General features: G+C 38.1%; 1 protein-coding gene across 1 annotated transcript in view; it reads right to left on the bottom strand.

Moving 5' to 3' along the window:
* Positions 1 to 701: 701 nt before the first annotated feature.
* usp43b (ubiquitin specific peptidase 43b) overlaps positions 702 to 25450 on the bottom strand; it is a 109020-nt gene continuing 84271 nt past the window's right edge. The window contains exons 9-16 of the mRNA XM_030142061.1: positions 22898 to 23001; positions 18877 to 18954; positions 18658 to 18787; positions 15986 to 16331; positions 13450 to 13608; positions 12197 to 12370; positions 9954 to 11057; positions 702 to 2269 (exon numbers count right to left, since the gene is read on the bottom strand). Of these exons, the coding sequence (XP_029997921.1) occupies positions 2259 to 2269; positions 9954 to 11057; positions 12197 to 12370; positions 13450 to 13608; positions 15986 to 16331; positions 18658 to 18787; positions 18877 to 18954; positions 22898 to 23001 (2106 nt within the window). The 3' untranslated portion in view covers positions 702 to 2258. The remainder of the gene's footprint in view (positions 2270 to 9953; positions 11058 to 12196; positions 12371 to 13449; positions 13609 to 15985; positions 16332 to 18657; positions 18788 to 18876; positions 18955 to 22897; positions 23002 to 25450) is intronic.

The raw sequence follows: 25450 nt of genomic DNA on the forward strand, positions 1-25450 counted from the left end.
TGGTCTGGCCCCCTTCAGATCATAGTGGGCTGAATGTGACCCCTGAACTAAAATGAGTTTGATAGCCCTGTTCTACCACCTCTGAGATGGTACAGTCCTACCTCATGTATAATCTTCAAATGTGCTGTAGATTTTGAGTTACAGGTGTTGACAATCTGACTGACAGACAGTAAAGTGAGCTTCGCTTTCCCACAGCCTCTATTTCCAGAGTATACAGAGTAATTACAACTGTCAATCATCCCATACCTGTCTGAGAAACACTTATGAGCAGCAAAAACAAATCCTCTGTCACAACACAGCTCCATACCACCACAGTGAGCAGCTTCAAACACACTCTAAATTTCCACATTTATATTTTTTACATGCTTTGTGGAACAAGCTCGAACACGCTGAGCTTCTATCTGATAACCTGCTCGTCTCATCATCGTCCTTTTAGGCACAGCATGAATGTCTGGAATCCAAAAATATATCAGACCAGAGGTGAAAAACTACTAATTACACACATGGGGTAAAATGAATCATAAACCATCAAGCTACACTGAAGTTATTTGTGAGAAAAGCTGTGTTTAATTGGCATCCATAAAACTTGCAGTACATTAAGCAGATGTTACAGACCAGTCCAGTACACACACTCCTGTCTGTGTTTGTGATGGTGTGTTTAACTCACACCATCTTACTGTAACAATCAGATTTTTTTTTTATTTATTTACAGTAACCTCCAACATACAGTTTATAATGTTCTAATTTGATACTTAAATTACATAATTACACATCAGGTACAAAATGTAGACTTTTAAAAAAGTTAATTATAAAATATATTCTAGTTATATTTCCCAAATAATATATCAGACAGGTTCCTTCACTTTTCATTTCCTTTTGGCTATAAAGTGTAGTTAAACGCTGTGTTAAAAACAATAGGTAAATGAGCAGATACAGTGGTAACCAATCAGTTTGCATTCAGAATGACTTACATTCCCTAAATTTCACCTGTGATAAATCTGCAGTACATAAATTAACAAAAGAGTATCTAAAACACTCTGAAAAACAAACATAAATCATCAGAGGGAAATTAAGACGCTTGAAATTCTTCACACCTTCTTAAATATTGCTCATCTTCATCCTCCAGCAGTAAAAGCAGACATGGTGGGACACAAATGTGGTGATTAAGACGGTGAACTCAACATGGAAAATATGCAGCTGAACATTGACTGTAAAACAGTTGCCTCTTGGCATTGTTTTTTAGATGCAAAAGCTCGAATACCGTAACAAATTCACATCAGTGCTGCAGCTACGGAGAGAAATCAGTTGTATATGCTCATGGAGCGAATAGTTTGTTAAAAACAATACATGAAAAAAGGTGTCAAAATGAGCTTTTTACTCACCTCCAGACCTAAGAATGTTGGGATTTGTAAGTAAAATGTCAAATTATGCAAAAATCACACTGTGCTTTTTTGCAGGTCAGAATACACACCACTGTGAAACAAACATGGACAAAAACAGCGGTTACAAGTAATTTGGAGGCGATACAGCAATCACAGTTCAATGTGAGCATTTTCCATTTTGGATATTTCAGAACTGAACAACGATTCCTTTCACATTCCGTTGGCTGGGGCTGAAACATTACTATGATAATGTGATCGATAAGTAGTGATGCTGAGCTGCTGGTGTGTGGGATCTGAACTACATCCGATAACAGCTGGAAGCGCAAATTTTTCCTGTTTTGTAAAACCTATTAGTACCAAACTCACCGAATACAGCTTAATTTTGTCGCTGACTAGAAATGTAACTCAATATAGAAGCTGTGGTAATGCATTAACATATGACAAGTGCAATTATATGGGAAAGTGAATGATGTACAGTGTTGACACCCACATAGGTGTTCAGATCTGATCCACGTGTTTGAGCTCATTCTACAGTGTATGCCTAAGAGATTTTTTTGCTCTAAAATAAATAGGTATGAAAATCTACCAAATAATGGGCAAGACTTCAGCTCTGACCTTTACACTCACAAATGTGACAACAGCAGAAACAACAAAATGATTTGGAAAATCACACTGTTGCATGTAGCGTCCGTCCTCAGTTACTCAGCTCTGCATAGATTTAGTTTAAGACACACACAGGTAAGAACTTAGAACAGTACTAAGAAGAAGAGAGATGAGTTCAACTGGATTTCCAGCTGCGTTTCCTTCTGCTGTTCCTCTGGCTGCAGTGGGTAGAAAACAGGACAGGTCCTGGGGTTTAACAGTCACTGTGGGCTCTCACAGAGGCACTACAAAGAAGAAAACAGTACTTTAGTTACACGAAAACCAATCCACAAATCACACAGCCATGTGTTAAAATGCAGAAGTAATATGTTTACAGTCGGGTGACCAGGGGAGTCTGTACCAGTTTAAACAACATTTAACCCATAACCTACATTAACTCCACACTGGGCTGCAATGCAAGTATGTATATGTACACACACATGCATGCACGCACGCACACACACAAACACTGTTAGCGTTATAGCATAAAAAAAGCATGGGTGTCAAACATGCGGCCCGTGGGCCAAAACCGGCCCACCAGAGGTCCCAATCTGGTCCATGGGATGAATTTGTGAAGTGCAAAGATTACACTGAAGATATTGACTGATCCGATACTACTGTTAAATTTACTTTTATTATAAACAGTGAGAAAGAAACTGGGGATTAATTGAGGCAATAGTCACTTTTCACTCTAAAAGCTCACGTAACAAATACCTGTAAAGAGCCTAATTTGTCACTCATTGTTTTAAAAAACATGTGTACCAGTCATTGTATCAAAAACAGTCAAGACAAAAAGAAATGACAATGAAAATGGATCTTTTAAAGTAGGGACCCAACTGGTCAGGAAATAGAATGCCTGTACTTAACATCAAATAAGAAAATGTAAACATACGTGTGTGTGTGTGTTTGTAGAGTCAATCATAAAACATATTTACCTCCTCAGTTAACTAGAGGTAGAGCAGCTATAGTGGCTATCACTGTTAAGAAGAGCAAAGAGCAAAAAGGATCATAAATCCAGTTTAATTTACCCTTTAAATAAGAAACACTCTAATAGTCCAACCGCTTGCATTTCATCATGGTAATACCTGTGATACGGTAAGACAACAATATATTGATAATTAGCACGGCTTTGAGCAAGCTGTGCACCATTTTTTTAGGCCATGCTTTTCAAAAATTAACCGTGCAAATCACGGGTACACAGCTGCTGCCTAATACACTGCACTCGTGCAAGTTAACTGCTTGGGCTCGTTAGCCTTAGTTTCTTTGCAATGCTGCCGCCGCTGCTCCAAACACATGCTTTACAGATACATTCATGTTCAAGCCTAAGTTAGCATCAGATGACCAAAAAGACAAAAAGAACAAATGGTCTTAAATAAGAATGAGGACTATAAAAAATATAACACAGACTACAATGGAGACAGCTGCTAGAGTCAAGAAGGAAAGAGCTCAGAAACTGTCACTGTGTGAATGTCTGAGTTAATATTTGGATCACATCATCACTTTATTAAAGCCCGATAGCACCAGATTAGAACAACAGTTGTGTGCTGTGTTTAATTAATGTGGTGCTCAGATGTATTTTTAGGGACAATGAGTCGGAAGCTGCACCTTCAGACCTCAAGTGCTATTAAACAGTCTGAGAGTAAGTAAAGGACACATTGAAAGTTTAAAGTCGGCTTGAAAAATCCTCAAGTTGAGCACTTTCAGTCTATGTTTGAAGATAATATATCACTTATGGAGCAAAACCAAAGGACTTCATCAGTCTGTAATTTCCTCCTTATCATTTGTACAGTGGCAAGTCTTTTGCTTTTCCCTTTTTAATCTGTGCACTGGGGTTTGTGGGATCTTTTATCAGCATTGATCAGTGTTTTGCAGGGGGGTTACCATGGAGATTTACCTCAGAAATAACTAAACCAGATAGTGACGCCACAAATTCCGTGCTGATCCACAAGTTACCTGGATCAACCCTTGTGATCCACGTAATGAGGAACTGCTCAGCGTGTTTAGCCCATGTCCCCCATACGGAGATATTGTCCCACATGTTGATTCAGAATACAATCAAGTAAAACCAGGAAGATGCCCACAAGATGCCACACACTTTTATACAGTCTATTTTTTGCACAAGTGTTTTTGCTGCTAAACAGAACAGAGCTGCTAAAAGGATATTGATTGTTCCTGAGTGACAATAAAGATCTATTCTATTCTATTTTAAAAATGAATAACTGAATGATAATATGAATAATAAGTCTAACTGACCCATTTAAATGATATTAAAGGCTTAAAGGTGTGTATATTTAAGAGTATGTCTGTCTAACTCACCGTCTGTTTTCACTTATGAGACAGATGGAGAGTGAATGCTGCCTGCGTGGGCTTTGAGAACTAGTTTTGGCTGCTGAGTGTTTATGGAATCTTTTTTTTTGTTTATTTCTTGACTGCCAGCTCTAGTGCACTTATGAGTGAACAGTTAACACTGATAGTTTTAATGCTAATTAATGCTAGCATTAATTTAGAATGAGATTATATAGTCAGTCAGCTAAATAGTCCGGTGAGTGTTTATACATGACATGAATTAGACATTACTGTTACCAAACACAACTCCTGTGTCAATTTTAGTCATGTAGCTGAAATTACTAGGTGTCCTTTAATGTCACAGTGTTAATCAGTATAGTTGCATTACATTTACATTTATTTATTTGCAGACGAAAGATTAACAAGTAAGCTCTCTCTCTCTACTTCTTTTGTAAAACACCTTAAAATAACCACAGTGGACCAAAGTCCTGTACAGAAGAATAAATAAAAACCAAAATAAAAGAACAAAATACAAGAATAGAAGAAAAACATAAAACAGCTGTACAATTAAAAACAGTATCATACAGAGGAATAAAAAAGCAAAGCATTAGATAAGCAACTTTCAGCTGTCATTCTTCCTGAGATACATTAAAAGTAGATAAGAAGACAATGGCTCACAGTAATTTCCTGTTTTAGTGTGACATGGCTTCTTTATTATCCCTTTTGCAGACTAAGTGGCTGTGACTCAGGAGGTAGAGCAGGTTGTCCAATAATTCGGTGTTGAATCCCGCTCTGTCCTAGTCCATGTGCTGTTGTGCCCATGTGGCGTGTCTTTGGGTAAGACATTTCACCCACCTTGTCACTCACTGAATGTGAATGTGTATGTGTATGAATGTGTATGAATGTTTGGTGTGGGCGGATTGGCAGCCACGCTTTCATCAACCAGGGCAGCTGTGGCTACATATGTAGTTTACCACTACCAGAGTGATATGTGTGAGTGAATGAATAATGGATCACTAATGTAAAGCGCTTTGGGTGCCTTGAAAAACACAACAGAAATCCTTTATTATGTAGAGAAAGATCTTGTCTCATTCACTCCAATGGGACAGTGATTTAAAAATTTCAACTCAGCCCTTTGCCCCAAAGTTGCCTCTGGAACATCTTCTGAACATTCTGACATTAAAATGGCAGTTTAAGGACACAGATCAGGGGAAAATGGAGACACAGACCCAAAATAGCAAAGAACTCTCACAAGAAATGTCATCTGAAGAAGGAAAAATGAGCAGGAAAATAAAGGACATTATCATAAAATGCCAGTAAAAAGAATATGTCATGCTCATCCTTTTATGTGTCCAAAGAACCACATACAAGCTGCAGGTATGGAGATTCTGACGTGAATGACAGGAGATTTAATCCACTTCACAACTTTTAATGAAACAAAAAAGTTAATTTACATCAAGTCACACATGTGGTTTTTTTTGGACACATGGAGGGAAGACCATTATAATTAGTAGCAAAAACTGTATGCTCACAAGCCCAGTGAGGGACATAACACACACTCTATCTGTGAAGGTGCATTGAGTAACACCACAGTAAATCAGTTTACACAAATCACCTTCAAATTTACTGTGTAACACAAACCTTAAATAAACAATTCATTTAGACTGCTATTCAAAATAAACTTCTAAATATTCATTCTTGCATATCGTCATATTTTGGCTCTTGATATCAGTGTATTTTTTATTTTGTTAAGACCTTATTAATGTATTTAAGTTCATTCATGTGACATCCTTAACCCTTCTGTTCACTGAAACTGACACTGGAAGCCATGTTTCATTTCTCTTCATCTTCACAGAGGATCTTTGGTTTCACCCTATTATTGAAATATGGGCACTAATGTTTCCAAAATAAGATGGAACCTAAAAAGGTGGCTCAGAAGTAAAAGGGTTTTCTGTATTTGTCAGTTTCTCCACTTTAAAAGACAAGTGGCAGATCCTATCTGATTTCGCATACAATGATTAGAAAAACAATATAATATACATGAAATTGGCAGATGATGACCCCATTACAAAAGTGATGTAAAGAAATGTAATGTAATTCTAATTTTCTTTTGTGTTTTTTGGCTGCAACAGGGCAAAGTCAAAGGAAGGTTAACATCTGGTCAAAAAAAATTAAATTTCAATAATCTACACCAAACTTATATTTTTGGGTAAGCGACTACTTATATTTCTAGGAATATGTATTTTGAAATGAGAAAAAAATTGCGGTTGCTCCTAGAAATTCTGTCCATAAAAATTATGAACATAATCGGTAACAAAGGGCAGCCCTGTCAGAGTCCAACATGCACCTGGAACAGGTCTGACTTACTGCTGGCAATGCGAACCAGGCTCCTACTTCGGTCATACAAGGACCAGACTGCCCTTAGCAGAGGGCCCCGGACCCCATACTCCCGAAGCACCCCCCACAGGACACCATGAGAGACACGGTCAAACGCCTTCTCCAAATCCACAAAACATATGTGGACCGGTTGGGCAAACTCCCATGAACTCTCGAGCACCCGATGGAGAGTGTAGAGCTGGTCCAGTGTTCCGCGACTGGGATGAAAACCACATTGTTCCTCCTAGATCCGAGGTTTGACTATCAGTGGAGATCAGCAGCTCCCCACTTCCACTGTGTTGGTGGTGCACTGCCTTCCCCTCCTGAGGCGCCGGACGGTTTGCCAGAATTTCCTCGAGGCCGTCCGATAGTCCTCCTCCATGGCCTCCCCAAACTCCACCCAGACCCGAGTTTTTGCCTCCAGACCCGCTTGGGCTGTGGCACGCCTGGCCTGCCGGTACCCATCAGCTGCCTCGGGAGTCCCACGAGCCAACAAGGCTCGATAAGACTCCTTCCTCAGCTTGACGACATCCCTTACCTCCAGGGTCCACCACCGGGTTCGGGGATTGCCGCCAGGACAGGCACCGGAGACCTTGCGACCACAGCTCCGGGCAGCCACTTCGACATTGGAGGTGGAGGGGGGCTGTCCACCTGTGATGCCCTTGACCTCACCCAAAACTTGAAAACATAGATATATAAGTTCTTTCTGGCTTTATGGTCATTAAAATGTGAGTATGTGTGCTCAACAGGAATAATTTGTTAGAGCACAGTGAATCTGAAAACTGGTTACACACTGGTGCAGAATTTGGCACACTATGTCAGAGCTCTGCATACAAGAGATAAACACATTACCTTATAAGCTGAAATAAAACTCTGAGGGATCTTTGAATGGAACACCATTGACGTTCTATGGACAGAAACCTGCTGTTGCAAGAACTTTGTCTACCTCTGCCTATTAATTTTCTCATCAATGCTTCTGTTTTTTGGCATTTTTAAATTTTTGTATCATAAATAGCGTGGTTTATGGATCCTGTTTTCTATTCTGGTCTACCGACATCACCTCATTATCAACAATGTCTTCTCACCGCACCTCAGTGCTCTCAGGCCTCTTTTAATGAGCGTGTTTTGACAGTTTAAGATATATTTTGCCCTTTTAAGAAGTACTTTTTTCACAAAGATTGCAAAGTTTCTAGTCTAAAAAATTGTGAGCTCTATTTTGTAGAATTTCAAACAAAGTGCTGGGCAGAAGACGTGTTTTACAGCAGGATTAATAGCTCATTAACCTTGGAAATTAGGAGGATCATTCTTCCAGTGTGTAAGCCTTCAGCAAAACCTTTAAAATCAGCAGTGTCATAAATGAATCAATTACTCTCTACATTACTCCTTCAAAGCAGCAACATTACATCAGTGAATCAAATGGTACATGTGTTAACTATTTAGCAGCAAAACTCCAGTTATGTAAAGGATTGCTAGGTTTTACAGTAGCTTCATTTTAGAAGTAAGATCTTTATCTCCATGTATTGTATCTTAATTATCCTGTGTATGAAACTTTGACATAAGTGTGGAAGTCATCACAAACAACTATTAGAGCAGCAGGGAAGCTTTCTAATCATTCCAAATCAGCCCTGTTGTTAACATTGCTCTCATTGCATTCATTTCCACAGTGTTCTTTGTATCTTTTCAGCTCACAGCTAGAAGGATGTGTGTTTGATTCCCAGTTGGAATAAGGCAGGGCTGTCAAAGTCATTTTAGGTCAGGGGCCACTTTCAGCCCAATTTGATCAAGTGGGCCGGACCAGTAAAATAATAGTATAATAACCTGTAAATAATGACAACTCTCTCTGTGTTTAAGTGCATAAAATAACATTAAATTCTAAAAATATTTACATTTACAAAGCATCCAAACAAAACAGATGTACATTATCTGGGAAAAACTGGCATTTCTTAAGAAAACTAAGTGTAATTTTAACAATATTATGCCTCAATTTATCATTTATACATGTGCATTATGAATTGGATCTACAAAGGCAAAAACATTTAGTAACAGGCAGGATATTGTTAAAATTACACTTAATTGTTTTTATACATTTCAGGTTTTTCATATTTGTTCAGATTATTCACATTTTGTTGTAAAAGGAAAGTTTGTAAATGTAAATATTTTCATAATTTAATGTTATTTTTTTGCACTCAAACAAAGAAAAATTGGAGTTGTCGTTATTTATAGGCATAATGTAATATCATTTTTGTCAAATTAAACCAAGAACAAAATTTTGAATCATTATTTAGAGGTTATTATGTTATTATTGGTGTGTTGGCCTGTGGGGAACCACAGTTCAATATTAATACTGATATGTAGGGACTGAAGTTAGTAAATGCGCCGTTCCTGTTTTTGATTTCATTTCCCGTCATGCAGTGTGGTACTGCATTTCCCGTCAACTGTCATGGGCAATGCAACGTGATTGTAAGGCTATTGTACTCCAAAATGACTAATATCTCCCAAAATATTTGTCCTATCAACTTACCGAGATATTTAATGTGGAGATGGGACTATTTCTCAACTATAGGTACCAAACTGGCCAGGTAAAAACATCTCAATTTCTCAGAATTGTACGGATACACAAACACACACACACACACACGCACACACACACACGCACGCACACACACACACACACACACACACACACACCTACACACAAACACACACGTGCGTGCACGCACACACATGCTCTGAGACCTATGTATGTGGCCCCTGAACTAAAATGAGGAGTTTGACACCCTTTACTTCAGTGCAGTTTTTGCCCTTTGGAAATTCATCTCATCGGCTGAACTAGAAGCTTTGGTGGGGCATTTTGGCCCACGGGCCACATGTTTGAGACCCCTGGACTAAGGCCTTTATGTGTTTATAAGTTTCTCCATGTTGCATGGGTTTCCTACCACAAACTGGTATAAATAGGTTAATTCTCCATTCAGTGCCCTTGACCATGGTACTGGTGAAGATCTGGAGTTGGTCCCCAATAGTCCTCAATGTTAGCTCACAGCTAATGTGTGCTGTGTGCTAAGGCCAATGGTAAAGCTAGGGGATGTGTGTGTATTGCAATGGGCAAAATGCAGAGATCAAATTTCCCTATGGGGATAATAAAGTGAGTTGACCTTTAAATAAACAAAAATCAAAATCAGCCTTAATATCAAACAGAGTTGTCTCCAGACCAGAGATCGTTGTGTGTGTTCATTGTGGGTTCAGACTCAGCTCAGGGTGTGTTCTTACCCAGGGAGGTGGTGCTGTATCGTGTCCTCTGCAGAGTGGCGTAGCTGGGCTTGTCGCTGAGCAGCATGCGATGAGCTGGAGGAGCCACTACCTCTCCGTTCCTCTGCAGGGAAGCACATCTGCGAAATGTCAAGTCCAGCTTAGTCTGGATGTTGCTGGAGCTGTGAGCGCGCTTAATGTCCACAGGGTCATGGTGGGCAGCCTTTCCATTGGCCAGTTGCACTTTGCAGTTGTGGTTGTCACAGTTAGGGATGATATTTGTTGTTTTTCTGTCGTCTGCTGTCAACGTTCCATTGGACAGAGAGAGCTTGGCCAAATTACTGCTTGCCAGTTTCCCCAGTTGTCCGTAGCCATTCATTCGCCGTTCTTGTCCTTTGACTGGTGACCGAGGGATGTCTTTCTTCATGAAGCCTGGTTTGAAAAATGACAAAAGGCTGTCATGGCTCCGGCCTTCTTGTCCCTTTTGCCCACTCCGGTCATCAGACTGAATCTGTAGCAGGTCTTTGTGTGGTCTGGAGGTGGCCATAGTCTGAACCTTGGTTCTTCTGAGGGTGGAGTCTCTGCTTGGGGGGGCACTGTGGCTGATATGACCCCCCAGAATGAGGCCTCTCTGAAACTGGAAGTCCAGGGTCCTGCCCTGGTCCTGTCGTGCTCTTTTCACTGACCTCTGCCTCAGGGAACCATCATCCCTTAATTTGATGTTGCTGTTGCTTCTTTCTTCACACGGTCTGCTCTGTCCTTCTGGGATTTTGGGGGAGTAACAGGTGTCAGAGCTGGGCCTGTCGGTGCAGCTGATGCTGCTGCCACTGGGCGAGCTGCAGTCATGTGCTGCTTCAAAGGCCCTTCCATGGGCTGTCCTCTGTGGTGGAGTGGCCACCAGCGTTATGATTGGGTCTTTGGTACATCTTGGGCGGCGTCCAGACTCCAGGTACTCCACCAGCTCTCCTGACTGGGTGTGGACTGTGCTCTTCATGCGGTCCTTGGAGCCGAAGGACCACCGCAGAGGAAGAACTTTGCTCAGAGTTTCCTTGGGTTTAGTGGGTGATCTCATACTTACACTCCTGCCTTGGGTTCCACGAACAAACGGTTTGGCATCAAACCCATCTACAAGCAAAGAAATGATAGTTTATGATAATGTACAACTACTAATGATTGTAAAAAAAATGGTTATTTAGAGACTTCTGGGGGTAGAAAGTGAGAAGATATAATACTTAGACCTGCAGTGCTCAATAGTTTTTTTAGTGTCAATGGAAATAAAATTCCATGATTAATTTTCATCATATTGTAATGCATGTGGTCTGAGAGGACATGAGACTTCTGCATCTACTTTTTGCCTTTGTTTTCAGGCTGTAGAAAATATACATTGTGATGCAGATTCTGTGAAAAGAAACCAGGATGAGATTGTACTGCTCTATGCTGTGTCTTCAAACAGAAACTTAGAAAAGTGGCTTCACTTTCCTCAACAGCATGAAAAGCCCATCTATCTTTATATTTAATGTTTTGATATGGACAGAGGACAGAGCTGCAGAGGAAAGGTGTGCAGAATTTGAGGTAGTCTTACCATTTCATGCTTCGTCATATTTACATTATAATGCAAAGGATCATATTTGTTACTCATTGCACTTGTCCAACAGTTTTAACTGCATTTTACTTGGATGGATAAGGTAACAACCTTTTAAAATATTTAATACACTGTGTAGTCAGGTTCATTTTATATGTCTATGGTTTAATTTCAATAAATGTTCAAATTTTACAATATTTCACAATATAGTCCAAAAACTGGAAGCACATTTCTATATCAAAACTTTTTTTCCCCTTTACTATTAATCATTTAAAGAGCCCTTAGTTCTGTCCATGTATTTAAAGCCAGAAGTAATAATGCTACATCTAGCAATGAACTGCATCAACGAGATGAGCCAGACCAGTACTTTTACCTAAATATTTTGACGTTTTGCTGGTAATACTTATGTACATTTACTTCAGTGTAACATTTTGTGCATGCCATTTCCTAATGGGGTATTTTTAAATTTGCTGAATTGGTGTAAATATAAATAAATAAATACATCATTAGTGAACATACATGTGGAATTATTAGAAGTATTTAATGTAGCTTTGTAAACAGCTACTATCATTACAGAGGACTATAGTGTTATAAAGCAACATACAAACACTTCAATATTTAATTTAGCTGTATAGAAAAAAATGTGTTCCTTTGTGCAACTTTATATTCCATTTGCACATACTTGTGTCTGCACATCTGGTGGGTTCATCCCCAAACACTGGCAGCTCAGGCGACTCTGGGGTTTGTGTGGTCCCTGGGGGTCCGGGGTTGGGTCCTCCAGACACCAAACTATCTCTTTTACTGCCCCCTGTCAGCCGAACCAACCAGTGGTCAGAGGTGGATGAGCTGGTGGAGCCTGAAAATAAAAGCAAATAGCCTTATTCATGCTCCTGCTGATCAGTTCAGTTTTACACTTAATGAAAGGGAAAATATTCTAGTGTTGGAGTTGAACATGTATAGTATCTGAAATAACACCCAGACTACATCAGTTTAAACAGTGTTAAACAGTTCAAACATGAAAATGTACACCTGGACTCTGAGCTTTGGGCTAGAGATTGATGAAAAAATGTGTTTAAAGTTAAAAATCCAACTGTTCTCTGAAATTTTGTGAGTCTGGCAGCGACGATGCTGTGTTACAACAACAGAGCTTTGGCCTTGGATATTCCTCACAATAGGTGCCCACACATTGACAATTTATCTCTTTGAGATCCTTTCTGTTGTTCCAGCCCTTTGATGACTTCCATTTATATACTCATTGGTTGTTCAGTTCACTCTCTTGTCCATAAGTTCCGTCATACTTCTTTCTTTTGATGACATCAGACTCCACCTAGCCCCGCTGTGACACACAGTGGTGCACATTTTGGATTTTATGATCAGTTAAATTTACAAATATTGAATTTTACATTTTGGAGAAAACAATGAGGAAACACAAATATTTTTCTGCTATGTTATTTATTCCATACTTATCCAGCTCTGCATGAACCCTACACTGCCTCAGTCATTTGAAGGCAGTTATAAACACATAGAGAAATAAGCCTGTCTACATAATATCTGTGGCCCATGCAGCTTTACATCAAAAAGATGTGTCACAACAGGGTGTCAGCAGTTTTTCTATTCATCTGTGAGCAGCACCATGATGAAACAGAAACCTATCAACAGGTCACCTATCCTCACAACTGAAAATTAGGTCCAAAGCTGTAAACTGAGAGAGCTCCTTTAATGCATATAAAAAGACATGAAAGCAGGAAACACTTTGTCAGACAGACAGATGACAGATCTACAATAAATAATAAAATTATGTAATTTATATGACCTGCACCCACACTCTCACACCCACTCCATCTTTTATATGCATTGTAATAAACACATGAGGCAGGGCACATTTGTCTATTTATATGAGTAACAAACCACTGCAGAGGATTTAAGAGGACGAACCGGTGACTGAAGAACTGGCAGACCAGGGGGGGATGGTGTTTCTTCTCTGATAGAAGAGGATGTAAGCTCCACGTGTGCACACCTCCCCCTCTGGAACAGGCTCAGCGCTGCTGTCATCATAGCTGTACCACTGGCCATCCACTGAGTTCCTACAAAAGGCTGCAACAAGACCAGCACAGAGACGAAAGGCTTATGTTAGACTGACTGACAGCATCAGTTTCCCTCATTACCTGCTATAGGTTGAACAATGTTTTTTCAGGGATCTGGATGTGATGTACTGTACATTTGCAGGCAAATGCAGTAAAACAACATGGAGAAATTGAAGAGCTGTTAATGAAACATAGCCAGAACCATTAATATGTGGCCCATTCCCTGGACACTGGACAAATATATTTATTTTGCATAATTAATACATATACACTCCAGCATTAAACAGTCCTGGCCTGTCTTCGACAACTGCAAAATTAATGGCCATATCCAGATTTTTCTTTTATTATTGATCAGCTCAGTCATTAAGCATGTTTTCCACTGGGTCTATGTTATTGTGATGCGTTCAAAACATTCCACTAAATTACAGAAGGCAAATGAAAGTTGTTGTTTTTTTAACCCTTTAACCCCTAATGCGTCTGTGGTGCTCGTTCTGAATACATGATTTATTGTAAATGTTCATGAAAACTCAACCGTTTGCTCAGTAAGAAAAATTTAAAAACATGCTGATGGAATAGGCCTTGTCCTTTCCATAGACCTCTGCTCTGGGCATGCTGTTTTGACACCTAAAACACACAGGTAAGCAAAACCATTGAAAAAAAGGGGCACAAGCACATACTCACAGGAGCTTTTATGACACTTCTACATATGCAAATTCATTGAAATAATGCCTCAGGGTTAAAGGATTAAAACAAATGATAGCATTGTTTAAATTATTCTTACTTTGTATGTTATTAAGTCATAAAATGGTTTATGTATACCTTATAAATAATCTTGTCATCATTTCCTTTGAGTATTAACCGAAGGATGCTGTGATTTAAGGTCATTTTAGGGCAGCTCAGGGGTCCTTAGCTGCTCTAAAATCACTCAAAAATGATAATTGCTTTATTAACACTAATTCTACTGAAATGACTTTAACCCGAGGGAAAAGAAACAATAGAAACTGCAGTCTTGTTTAATTTCAGACCTCTTGAATTACATGTGTGTTGTGACAGCAGCCAGAGAGAGAGAGCAGAGCCAAAAAAGGTTGTGCTAAACCATTTAATGGGCGTAGACTCAGCACACAAGGCATTCTGGGCAGCAACAGAACCCAATTATATTAAAACCAATGTGAACAGTGTAAAAACTGTCCGACTTGTCCAAGATCTCATACAGTTGGTCTACAGTCCACTTTAACAAGTTTTACTACTTTCTGAGCCCTAGACTTTTTACATAGATATGGTAATGATAATAATGATGATGTGAAATTCCTCCCACACATGCATTTATGCTTGCAATAAACTTAATACTGACTGAATACACCAACATGAACACGGACACTTCATTTTATAAACATAATAAGAGTTACCAGCTCTCTGTCACAGATTTTACGAGTCCATGTTGTTGAAAACAGTGTAATCCATCGGAAAAAACAAGGGAAACCTTTACAAAATTGTGTATTTTTAAAGATGCAAAAATGTAAAATGTGGTCATGCCTTTGTACTAATGTCAAGTTTATGTTGGAATCTGAGCTGCTGGTTTGTTGGCATTAACAGACTATATTTCTAGTCTAATTGTAGTAAGTGTTGCACATTCATGCTGCTATAAAAGCGGAAAAAGAAGTCAGTGAAGAACTTGGAACCGGCAGAGGATTTTCCTGGAAATAATGATCAGAGTCCTCTATATACAGTAGCTGGACTATTGTCATGGTCTGTTCACACATCGCACATCAGCCTATAAAGACCCAGTGCTACTTTTGTGTCAGTTCTCACATAAATTTTTGTCCCTATTTAACCTTTCTTTCTAAGTGATTCATCACCATTTACCATAATATTATCCTCTGTATTTTACATTTTTCAGTGTGAATCATGATTTTTCTTTATTTGAATTATTGATAATGTAGATGTGCATAAATGCTCGGAATAAATTCAAAGGTTATTAGATAAAAACTGAAGAAAAATGACTTTTTCAGTGAAGACATCAATAACTGAATGTAAAAATAAGTGTCTCCATTCACTGTCATTTATCAAACTCCATGGGTTTTACTGGTGAATCAGTGTTCAACCATGTTCACTACAGAGCCTGTGTACATCCAAATGGCTCATATCTGATGACCATGAAAAGATGACAAACTGTGTTTTACACCAATTATTTACATGTATTGATAGGATTAGTGGCTCAACAGGTATTGATCCGTAGATGCTTTTGGTTACTGGTGGATGTTTGGTTTTTTATGGGTTAAATGCAAATGTCTACACATACCAAAGATCAATTTATCCAATCAAATGTCGGAAAAGTAAAAAAGTATGTAAAATGCAGACAATTCACCAGGTAATAAATGGTCAACTACCTGTGTAATGTCCACCGTGCATCCCTCCATGGTGGTTGCACACAGCGTACAAATCATACAGGAAGTCAGGAGGAGCAAGGTCTGGTGGGCGCCTGGGCGGTTTCCACCCTGGCTGGAGTGGGTACTGATGGGTAACGTGGTTGCGGTTCACCATATGTGGCGTCATGTCGAGGCCCGCCAGGGGGAAATGTACAAACGTGGTGAGCTTGTTCCTCCTCTCTCCCACCTGCCTGAAGCGCTTCAGGTGAAGGATGAGGATGTCCGGGAGGGTCCACAGGCTCATCTTCACCATGCCCTGCTGCAGCTGCTTACAGTGGGGGCACTTCCACGCATCATCTGGAGCGAGCTGGGAGGGGAGGAAGAGAAGTACAGTCCAAATTAAGATAAACATGCATGTGTGGGGTGGTCTCTGGCTCTTTATCAAACCTACAGAGGACAGGAAATGCTTGTTTTTAGAATTTTACTTGGTAACATTACTGGAAGTGATGTGTGATTGACTTTTGGTGATGCACAGTCCTGTGGCAGAACTATAATCAGCTTCACTTGGCACAACGTCCATTTGGAAGCTGTTGCCATGGTTACTACTTTTATTCACTTTTCCCATCTCCCTCTGATTACCATCTCAAGAGCAGTGAAGCAATGAATAGCTGTATGTAAAAGGTCGTTGCATTAAAGTTTTCAATTCAGTACTTTTTTTTAATTTTAGAGATGTTCTCTCTCATAAAGCTTTTTTTCTTCTTCAGAGAAGGCACTTGAAGAGCTCAGGGAGTGCTTCATATAATGCATAAATTTGTGTTTGAATACCACTGACAAGTACGAACAGTAATGACATGTAATCATAAATGAAAGCTGGCATGAATCAAAAGAATCTTGGTGTGTCACAGCACATTTGGCAGCAGCCTTTCTAATGTGACAGGTTTCATTTCCTCTGGGAACAGGTGTGGTATTATGATGCATTTGAATTACATGACATCATATGCAACATCAAGGACAAACCTAAAATAACAGGATCCAAACACGAATGAAAAACACACATGAAAACGCAAAAATAGTTCAGAGTTTTCACAAAGCATGGAAAAAGTAGACTGGTGGCAGGTCTGCATCTCCATCGTGTGGTGACGTACAGAAATGGCAGCTGTATTACTGACCTGTTTATGACTATTTGTTTTACCTGCTGACATTTAATATATTTACAGGGTAGGACAATATAACCATTTCAGACATAAAGTGTTGTCGAGGAGCCACAATAAGTTCGTTGTACATTGTGTGACCTTTCTTCTATTTTGGTTACCTTTGATTTTCTGGAGTATTCTGTTTAAATTTGTGGTTTCTCTTTGCCTTTTGTTCACCTTTGTATTTTATTCCTACGTATGTTTGAAATAAAGTTTATCATATCATATCATATCATAATTATAAGGGACGATGCTGAATTCAACAAAATTTAGTTTCAACAAGAGTTGAAATGCTGCGTATAGGATGGGTAATTTTTGTTAACTTTCAACTGTTACAACTGTTTCTACATTCAGTTGCATAAACATGTCGGATTATACAGTTTTATAGACGAATATAGAACATCTGATCAAATACTAGCAAATGCACAAAAAACAAGTATAAAATGGACGCAACCCTAATTTACTTTCACTAACCCCTTAATCTTTTCTTTAAAATACTTTAGTCTGCATTAAACTCATTTCAGTTGCTAATGTCTTCAAGAATTGACAACCCTTTATGAAGAAGCTGATAGTACAAACAGATTTATTTTATTCACCATTATTCTGTTTCTGTACACTCTTTGGATCTATCTGGTAAGAGGTCTGAACTGATGATGCATTTGAAGATAATTTTGATCAAACAAAACCAGTTAAATATAAGTTAAACATCCTGTACCAGTAGTATTTTGTGCCTCTGGGATATGAATTTGTGTTTCTATTATTAACTGTTGTGAAGTTCCTTGAGGGTGAATGGATTTGTTTCACAGTCAAAACTGTAAGCTCTACTATCAGACTTAACAGATCTCATATGAAAAAAGAAAAACCGCTGCACACACTAAAGATGAAGCTACAAGGTTCAAAACTGTCTGAGATATGGTAGAGATGCACCTACAAATTTCAGGTCAAAATGTGCAGTAGTTTTTATGTTACAGAGAACAGACACAAAGGCCTTAACTGCAATTACTACATGTTTTTATCTGTATTTATTTGTAGCTTTTTATGAGACAATTAGTAGTAACCTTTATAAAACAACTTAGCCATTCACACTCATTCATAACCTTTTAGACTGAAAGTGCACAGTAATGCTGCTGAAATATCCACAAATATGACAACAATGCTGTCTTGTCTGACAAATGACGCACTGCTGATGAGCAACACCCGAACAAATAGAAGCATTTACTGGACAAATGTTCCTCTGAATCACTGAAAATCCACCTGATGGACAAAGCCTACTCAAAAGCTGTCCAATTCTGTCCTTTACTGCCCACTTGTCCATTTAACAGGCACCTCATTCATTGAAATTAAGCCCTTGCTATCTGACCTGACATCTACTTTTAAGACATTTTAGCTTCATTTACCTTAATTAATCCAATCTTCAGGCAGAAATATACGGTACATGAGGAGATAAGGCACAGATTCAGGATACTCTTGATCGATTATGAGCTCTTCATGATCCACTACCTGTTCCTCTTTGGTGTAGAGCTGGAAGCACTCGTCCAGGGTGCAGCTGTACTGCTGGACATGCTGCTGCTGCTGATTCCTCACACTCTCTGCATCCTTCACCACCTCCTCCTGAATATTACCAAACAGACTGCAGCCCAGGACACAAAAGGCAAATTACAGCAAATACACAGAGAGCAGTTTTACAGCAGGTTAACAGAGGAAAATGCTCAGACTGACCAGTCTTTAATTCTGTGCTCCCACTCGATGATGAGCTTCACATGTGGAGGACCTCCTAGACAGCACAACTTCAGAGCCCTGGAAGATATGAACACGAAAGGCCATCAGGGAAAGAAGACAGAGCATGCACACCAACTGATTTGACTGTATTATGGCACTTTGTTTTAATTATATTGCCTTTATTTGAAATCTTTTAATGTACTATACAGGGTGTCCATAAAGTCTCTTTACAATTTAACAAATGTATTACAAAACCAAATGAGTTGACAAATCTGTGGAAATTATGACAAAATGAAAAGTAGATATTATAGTTTTTGTGCCTCATTTAATTCACCTCTATATGGGCTATAAGGTACTGGATTTCTTGCCATATTGGCCTTAGCATAGCCTCATCAATGGTATCAATGGCAGAATTGATGTATGGTTTCAGGTTGTTGATGTCCTGTATCTTTGTTCAATACATGATATTTTTAACATAATCCAGGGCAGTGATATCTGGTGAACAAGGTGGTCAGGGAATCGGACCATCCCTTCCAATCCACCGGTCTGGAAATGTTTGATTTAGGAACCCACCAACATGCAGACCCCAATGTGGTGGTGGACCATCTACCTGGAAAATGCTGGTTGGTTGAAGGTCATCCAGTTGTTGTGGTGACACATGTTCAGTCAAAAGGTTAAGGTAAACATTTGCAGTATTTGATCTCTCGTTGAAGAAAAATGGATCAATGATTCGATTGCACATGATCCCACAACGTGATTAAAAACTTTTATGTACTCAGTGGTTATTAAACAAATTAGATTAACATATCTCATCAACTGCTTTTGTAATACTTTTTTTTTTGTACAGAGACTTTTTGGACACCCTATGCTATGTAATGACACCAGCCGTTTCAGGAGTTCACTTGAACTGAAGTGTTATTATTATTATTATTATTTTTTTTTTTTACCACTAGATGGCAGCATTGTCTCAATATATAAGAGCCAGAGAACTTGATGATTAGTTGAAACTTTTACTAAATCATCACAGGATACAGGACTGCCTTACAGATGTTACTGGGGGTGTTTTCAAATAAACCTCTGCATTATAAAAGATGAAGTGAAAGGACAAAATCTTACAGCATTAAGATTACCTCACCAGGGTTTTCAACCACATCTAAATAGCCTCATCAGATCACAACATTAGCTGATCTTTGAAGTTTGGGGAAAATGCCAACAAATCAAATCCATGTTGAAAGTAACACTTTTTGAGTGACTATTCACTCTTCAGTAACTGTATTTAATTATAAGTACAGTTTACATAGATGATCAAAATACAGTAATATTCTTACGTATTGTTATTTAGGATTATGTCAATCTTATTCATCCATTATATTCTGTGGGAAAACAGAAAAAGTACACTGACCTTTTTCTGCAGTAATGTTTATATGAAGGCAAAACAGAACTACACGATGTGAAAACAACACATAAAGTATTGCATATTATTATTATTATTATTATTATTATTATTATTATTTTATAATTATCATATACTTACATTTGGTGCATAATATAACCTATGCCTATTTTACACTACTGTTTTTGTGGCTGTAATTATTACTATTTTTCTTTCCTTTTTGTCTTGTAATATTTCCTGTGTGTACATGTGATGTTGTGCTGCTTCTAGAACCTTATTATTATCTAACTGTATTGAGTATATTTGAGTATACAGGGTGGGGAAGCAAAATTTACAATATTTTGAGGCAGAGATTGAAAGACAGTGTATGACCAATTAGTTTATTGAAAGTCATGAGAATTTATTTGCCACAAGAAAACATAATAGAAATGTAGAAAATAATAGAAAATGTTTTTATTCTATGTGTCCTCCTTCTTTCTCAATAACTGCCTTCACACGCTTCCTGAAACTTGCGCAAGTGTTCCTCAAATATTCGGGTGACAACTTCTCCCATTCTTCTTTAATAGTATCTTCCAGACTTTCTCCTAATAGTTTTGCTCATAGTCATTCTCTTCTTTACATTATAAACAGTCTTTATGGACACTCCAACTATTTTTGAAATCTCCTTTGGTGTGACGAGTGCATTCAGCAAATCACACACTCTTTGACGTTTGCTTTCCTGATTACTCATATGGGCAAAAGTTTCTGAAAAGGTATGGATAATAGTGTTAGGTATGATTATGACATCAATATATGTTTGGTTTCAAAACAATTGACGTAGTGCCTGCTGAGAAAAAACAACTAAATGTTCATTGTAAATTTTGCTTCCCCACCCTGTAGTAATGTTGATTTTGTCAGTTGGCTGTACACAAAGTAGAAGTGAATTTAAAAGAAAATGTTGCATTGTAAAAAGTAGTTTGTTTACTGGGTTTTGCTAATAAAATAGTAAGGAAGAACTGGGTCTTTACTTTATCAAAGATCCCACTGATGTTTACATGTACATGTACTTGTACAAGGCATGATTATGTTACATGCAATAAGGAGTATCACCTTTGTAATCATAATATGTGACAAATTCCATATAAGAGTACGTAATCTGTAGAGAAACCCATGTTAACTCTATATTTAAGACCTATAAGATGAGCTGTTTCCCTATATGATAAATGCAGTGGTGGATGCAGATACAGTATAAGTCTAATGAAAGTGAACCAAACTGACTAAAACACTTGGAGTTGTACATTCTTGTGCTGTTTGATGTGGGTTGATTTGGGGACAGAGCATATTTCTGAATCATTAGAGTTCAAACACCATCATTACATTGGTTTCTGCGATACCGCGTGCTACATATTTGCATTTCAAAAGATTTCCAAAGCATTTGCCCCCATCAGCATCATTCAGCAAATGAATGAACTGTTCTTAGCAGCAACACAAATGGAAGTCCTTTTAAAACGTTGCCAAAACAGCCTTTCACTTCTCTGTAAATGCAGGGCATTAGACAAGCATTTAGGAAAGGGGACAAACTGTCTGCACATTTCAGTCTGCACCGTGAAATCAAGTCAAACGGCGGAATTAACGAGTTCAACTTCATACTGATGTGTAACATGTGTTTTTATGTCAGAACTGGCTGCAGACAAAGCTTTTCTCGTGAAATACTTTATTAGATCAGAACAGGTTTAAATCTCATTAAAACTGATTGCATTAGATGAAGCCTGTGGGAGCGCTGAGGGATTTCAGTTGTAGGTTTTTAACATAAAACCAGTAATTCTACAATAAAGAAAAACAGAAAAGATGTTAAGAATAAACTAATAGTCTGAGACAGGGGAGTAAAACATGCGGCCCGCGGGTCAAAACCGGTCCGCCAAAGGTTCCAGTCGGGCCCACAAGATGAATTTACAAAGAAGAAAAATTACACCAAGGAGATTAACAATCAAGGGTGTCAAAAAGTTCAGGGGCCACATCCAGCCCATTTGTGATTTCAAGTTAAGTAATATCATAATAATCTAAAAATAATATAATATCTCCAAAATTTCTTCTTTGTTTAATGTGGAAAAAAACACTTCCATTATGACCATCCATAATGACAACTCCAAAAACATTACATTTTGAAAATATTTACATCAACAAACTTTCCTTTAACAATAAAATGTGAATAACCTAAACAAATATGAACAACCTGAAATGTTTGAAGAATTAGTGCAATTTTAACAATATTCTGCAAGTTACTAAATGCTTTGTTCATTAGTAGTTCTGATCTGTAATGCACATTTATGAATAATAAGTTGAGTCATAATATTGGAGTTATCATTATTTATAGGCTACTATACTATTATTTTACTGGTCCACTGGAGATCAAATTGAGCTGAATGTGGCCCCTGAACTAAAATGACTGACAGCTCTGCTCTAAGATAATAATATAAGAATTCAGATGTCATTTGAAATCAAGCAAAAAAAAATCAATTAACACGTCGAGAACAGAATCAGGATCCAGGACGAGTCTGCGTGTGTCTCCACTGTTGGGCTGATAGTGTGTGGAATGTCAGTCCACTGCCACAGTTACCTTGACTTGTCCTGTATTTTTAACCTCCTCACCTGTCGACAGCAGGGTGGTAGAGTGGCCGGCCATCCTGCGGTGACAAGTAGCTGTAAAATGCAGATCCTCCCACCACACGGATGTTAAACAGCACTCGGGTGTTCTGAAAGAAACAGGGGAAAAAAACACTGAGGCACTGAACAGCATCTCAGAGTCAGAATCAGAATCAGAATCCTTTATTAATCCCTGGAGAAACTGTTGTGTTACAAGTATAAGAAAAAGTAGCAGAAAAGAAATTAGCAATGTTACAAAAAAAGAAATAACACTCACATTTATAACACACATTTAAATACAGTATATAAAGCTCTAAATATGCACATATATACAGCTCTGTCTATCTATCTATCTATCTATCTATCTATCTATCTATCTATCTATCTATCTATCTATCTATCTATCTATCTATCTATCTATCTATCTATCTATCTATCTATCTATCTATCTATCTATCTATCTATCTATCTATCTATCTATCTATATCTATCTATCCATCTATCTATCTATCTACATATGAAAACACTATTAAAACACAATTAGAAAAACAATTTGTACAATATCTACTGGACAAAATTTATCAATATGATAAATAAAAGAAATATACATAAATACATGTGCAAAATATTATTATATGTGAGTATAATTATGTGGTTATGAGGAGGAATTAAACAGTCTGATGGCCACAGACAGGAATGCTTTCCTGCATCTGCAGCAGTTATTTGTTCATTAATGCTTTCCATTTGCAACAAAAAGCCTCCATCGTGTCCAGTTTAAGTTGGAAATAAACCCTTTTTAAGGTTGTCACACTGATTCGTGGAAGATGCTGGTGCAGCAGTCCAACTGAGAGTGTTTAATGTTCTCTGTAGATCTGGAGCTTCACTGTCCTGACACATCAGCACTCACACAAACAACTCCAAACTTACCACAGCAGCTCTACTAGTTTGACATTTGTTGTCAAGTTCACTGAACAATTTGACTCCTAAGAGTTGAAGGACTAAACAGGGCTTTGGCACCACAGGATGATTCACCATGACATGCCATGAGAAGAGATGCTGCTGCTTCTAGTTATGTGCTATTATTCAGCCATCATGGTTTGGTGGAAGTATTATGAGATAGTTTCATGATGGTGAAATAAAGGTTGGGATGTTGAGGGAAATGTAGCAACATTTCTCACGACTGTTTCTGTAATGAGGAAAATGGTTGTTCATCTGAAGACGTCATTTGAAGACCATAAAAATGTGGGTGTACGTGGTTTTAATAACACAACATGCACGCACAAAACAAGATGATTCATATAGATTCATATAGTGTGTGTAGGTGCTGATATGTCCCTTGCAACAGTGAAATTTAGATTCCATAAACAAACTTTATGCCCATTTATCTTCTCAGAAGAAAATATTTATGGAAATGGTAAAACATGACCAAACATCTTTACTTTTGATGAAGTTTCTGCATATAATAGGATAAGGGCCTTTTTTTAATTTTGGTGATGTTGCTGCATTCAAATATTGCAGAATTATTTAGCATTTCCTCACATGTTTCATGTCTGTGTCTATATTCTCTGAGGAAAAAAGCTGTAACTTCCTAATTGCACATTGAGGCCAATTATAGCTGTGTCCAACATTTTTATGCCTGTTTGCACCTGACATATTAGACAAAAGGTTTTAACAATCACATGAGCTGGTGTTTGCCTTTTTCTAAAGAGTTAATTCACATAATATAACTGGAGATGGAGACTCCTTTTTCGAGTATATTGTGACATAGTGAACATTTAACTCACGTGACTAATCAGCTGATTGATCCCTGGCATTTTCCCATAAACCCTAAAATATGGCTGGCTCTACGAAAAGAACATGTACAATAAATGGAAAATAGCAATGTCACAGTGTAGCAGGTATTAAAAAAATACTCAAGGTTTGGTGAGTCTAAAGCTGCCATGAGGTATTAGACTTTTATCCCAAATTCTACTGACCAGGGTTTTCAGAGGTCTAAAGGTCTTCATCCAGTCCTTTAATAAGAGTCAAAAGTTCTGGGAAAATGCAGATAAGTGGATCTTAGGTCTAAGATGATGCTGTTGATCTATTACAGCTATTGTCAGCTGATGAAAATGTATGTTGTACTGTCAAAGTTTTGCCTCAAGTGACTTTTACAGTGACCTAAAAAATAGGACTAATAGACCTGCATCTCACATGTTCTATCAAGAATCAATAACAAGTTGAATTTGCGAGGTTGTCAGGTTCTGCCGTTATGTTAGAGTCCTGTGGTCTTGATGCAGGAGATCACTCTTCCAATAGAAGTGGGTGATACTTTCACTGGAGGAGAACTAAATGAAAGTCCATATATGACTTCCTATTAGTAATCAATAGTAACTATAATTAATTTCTCTAACAAAATTTCATGATATAAACTATCAAAATATGGACCATTATAAGTAAAGGCACATGTAAAAAATCTAAATTTCTCAAAACCATGAACACTTCGTAGACACTGTCTCAATTAATCCAACCTTTAGTTTTGGAGAAGAAGATGGTTGAAATCTTGACATTGGTGACCTT

The sequence above is a fragment of the Sphaeramia orbicularis genome, chromosome 8 (assembly GCF_902148855.1).
Source record: "Sphaeramia orbicularis chromosome 8, fSphaOr1.1, whole genome shotgun sequence".
Taxonomy (NCBI): domain Eukaryota; kingdom Metazoa; phylum Chordata; class Actinopteri; order Kurtiformes; family Apogonidae; genus Sphaeramia; species Sphaeramia orbicularis.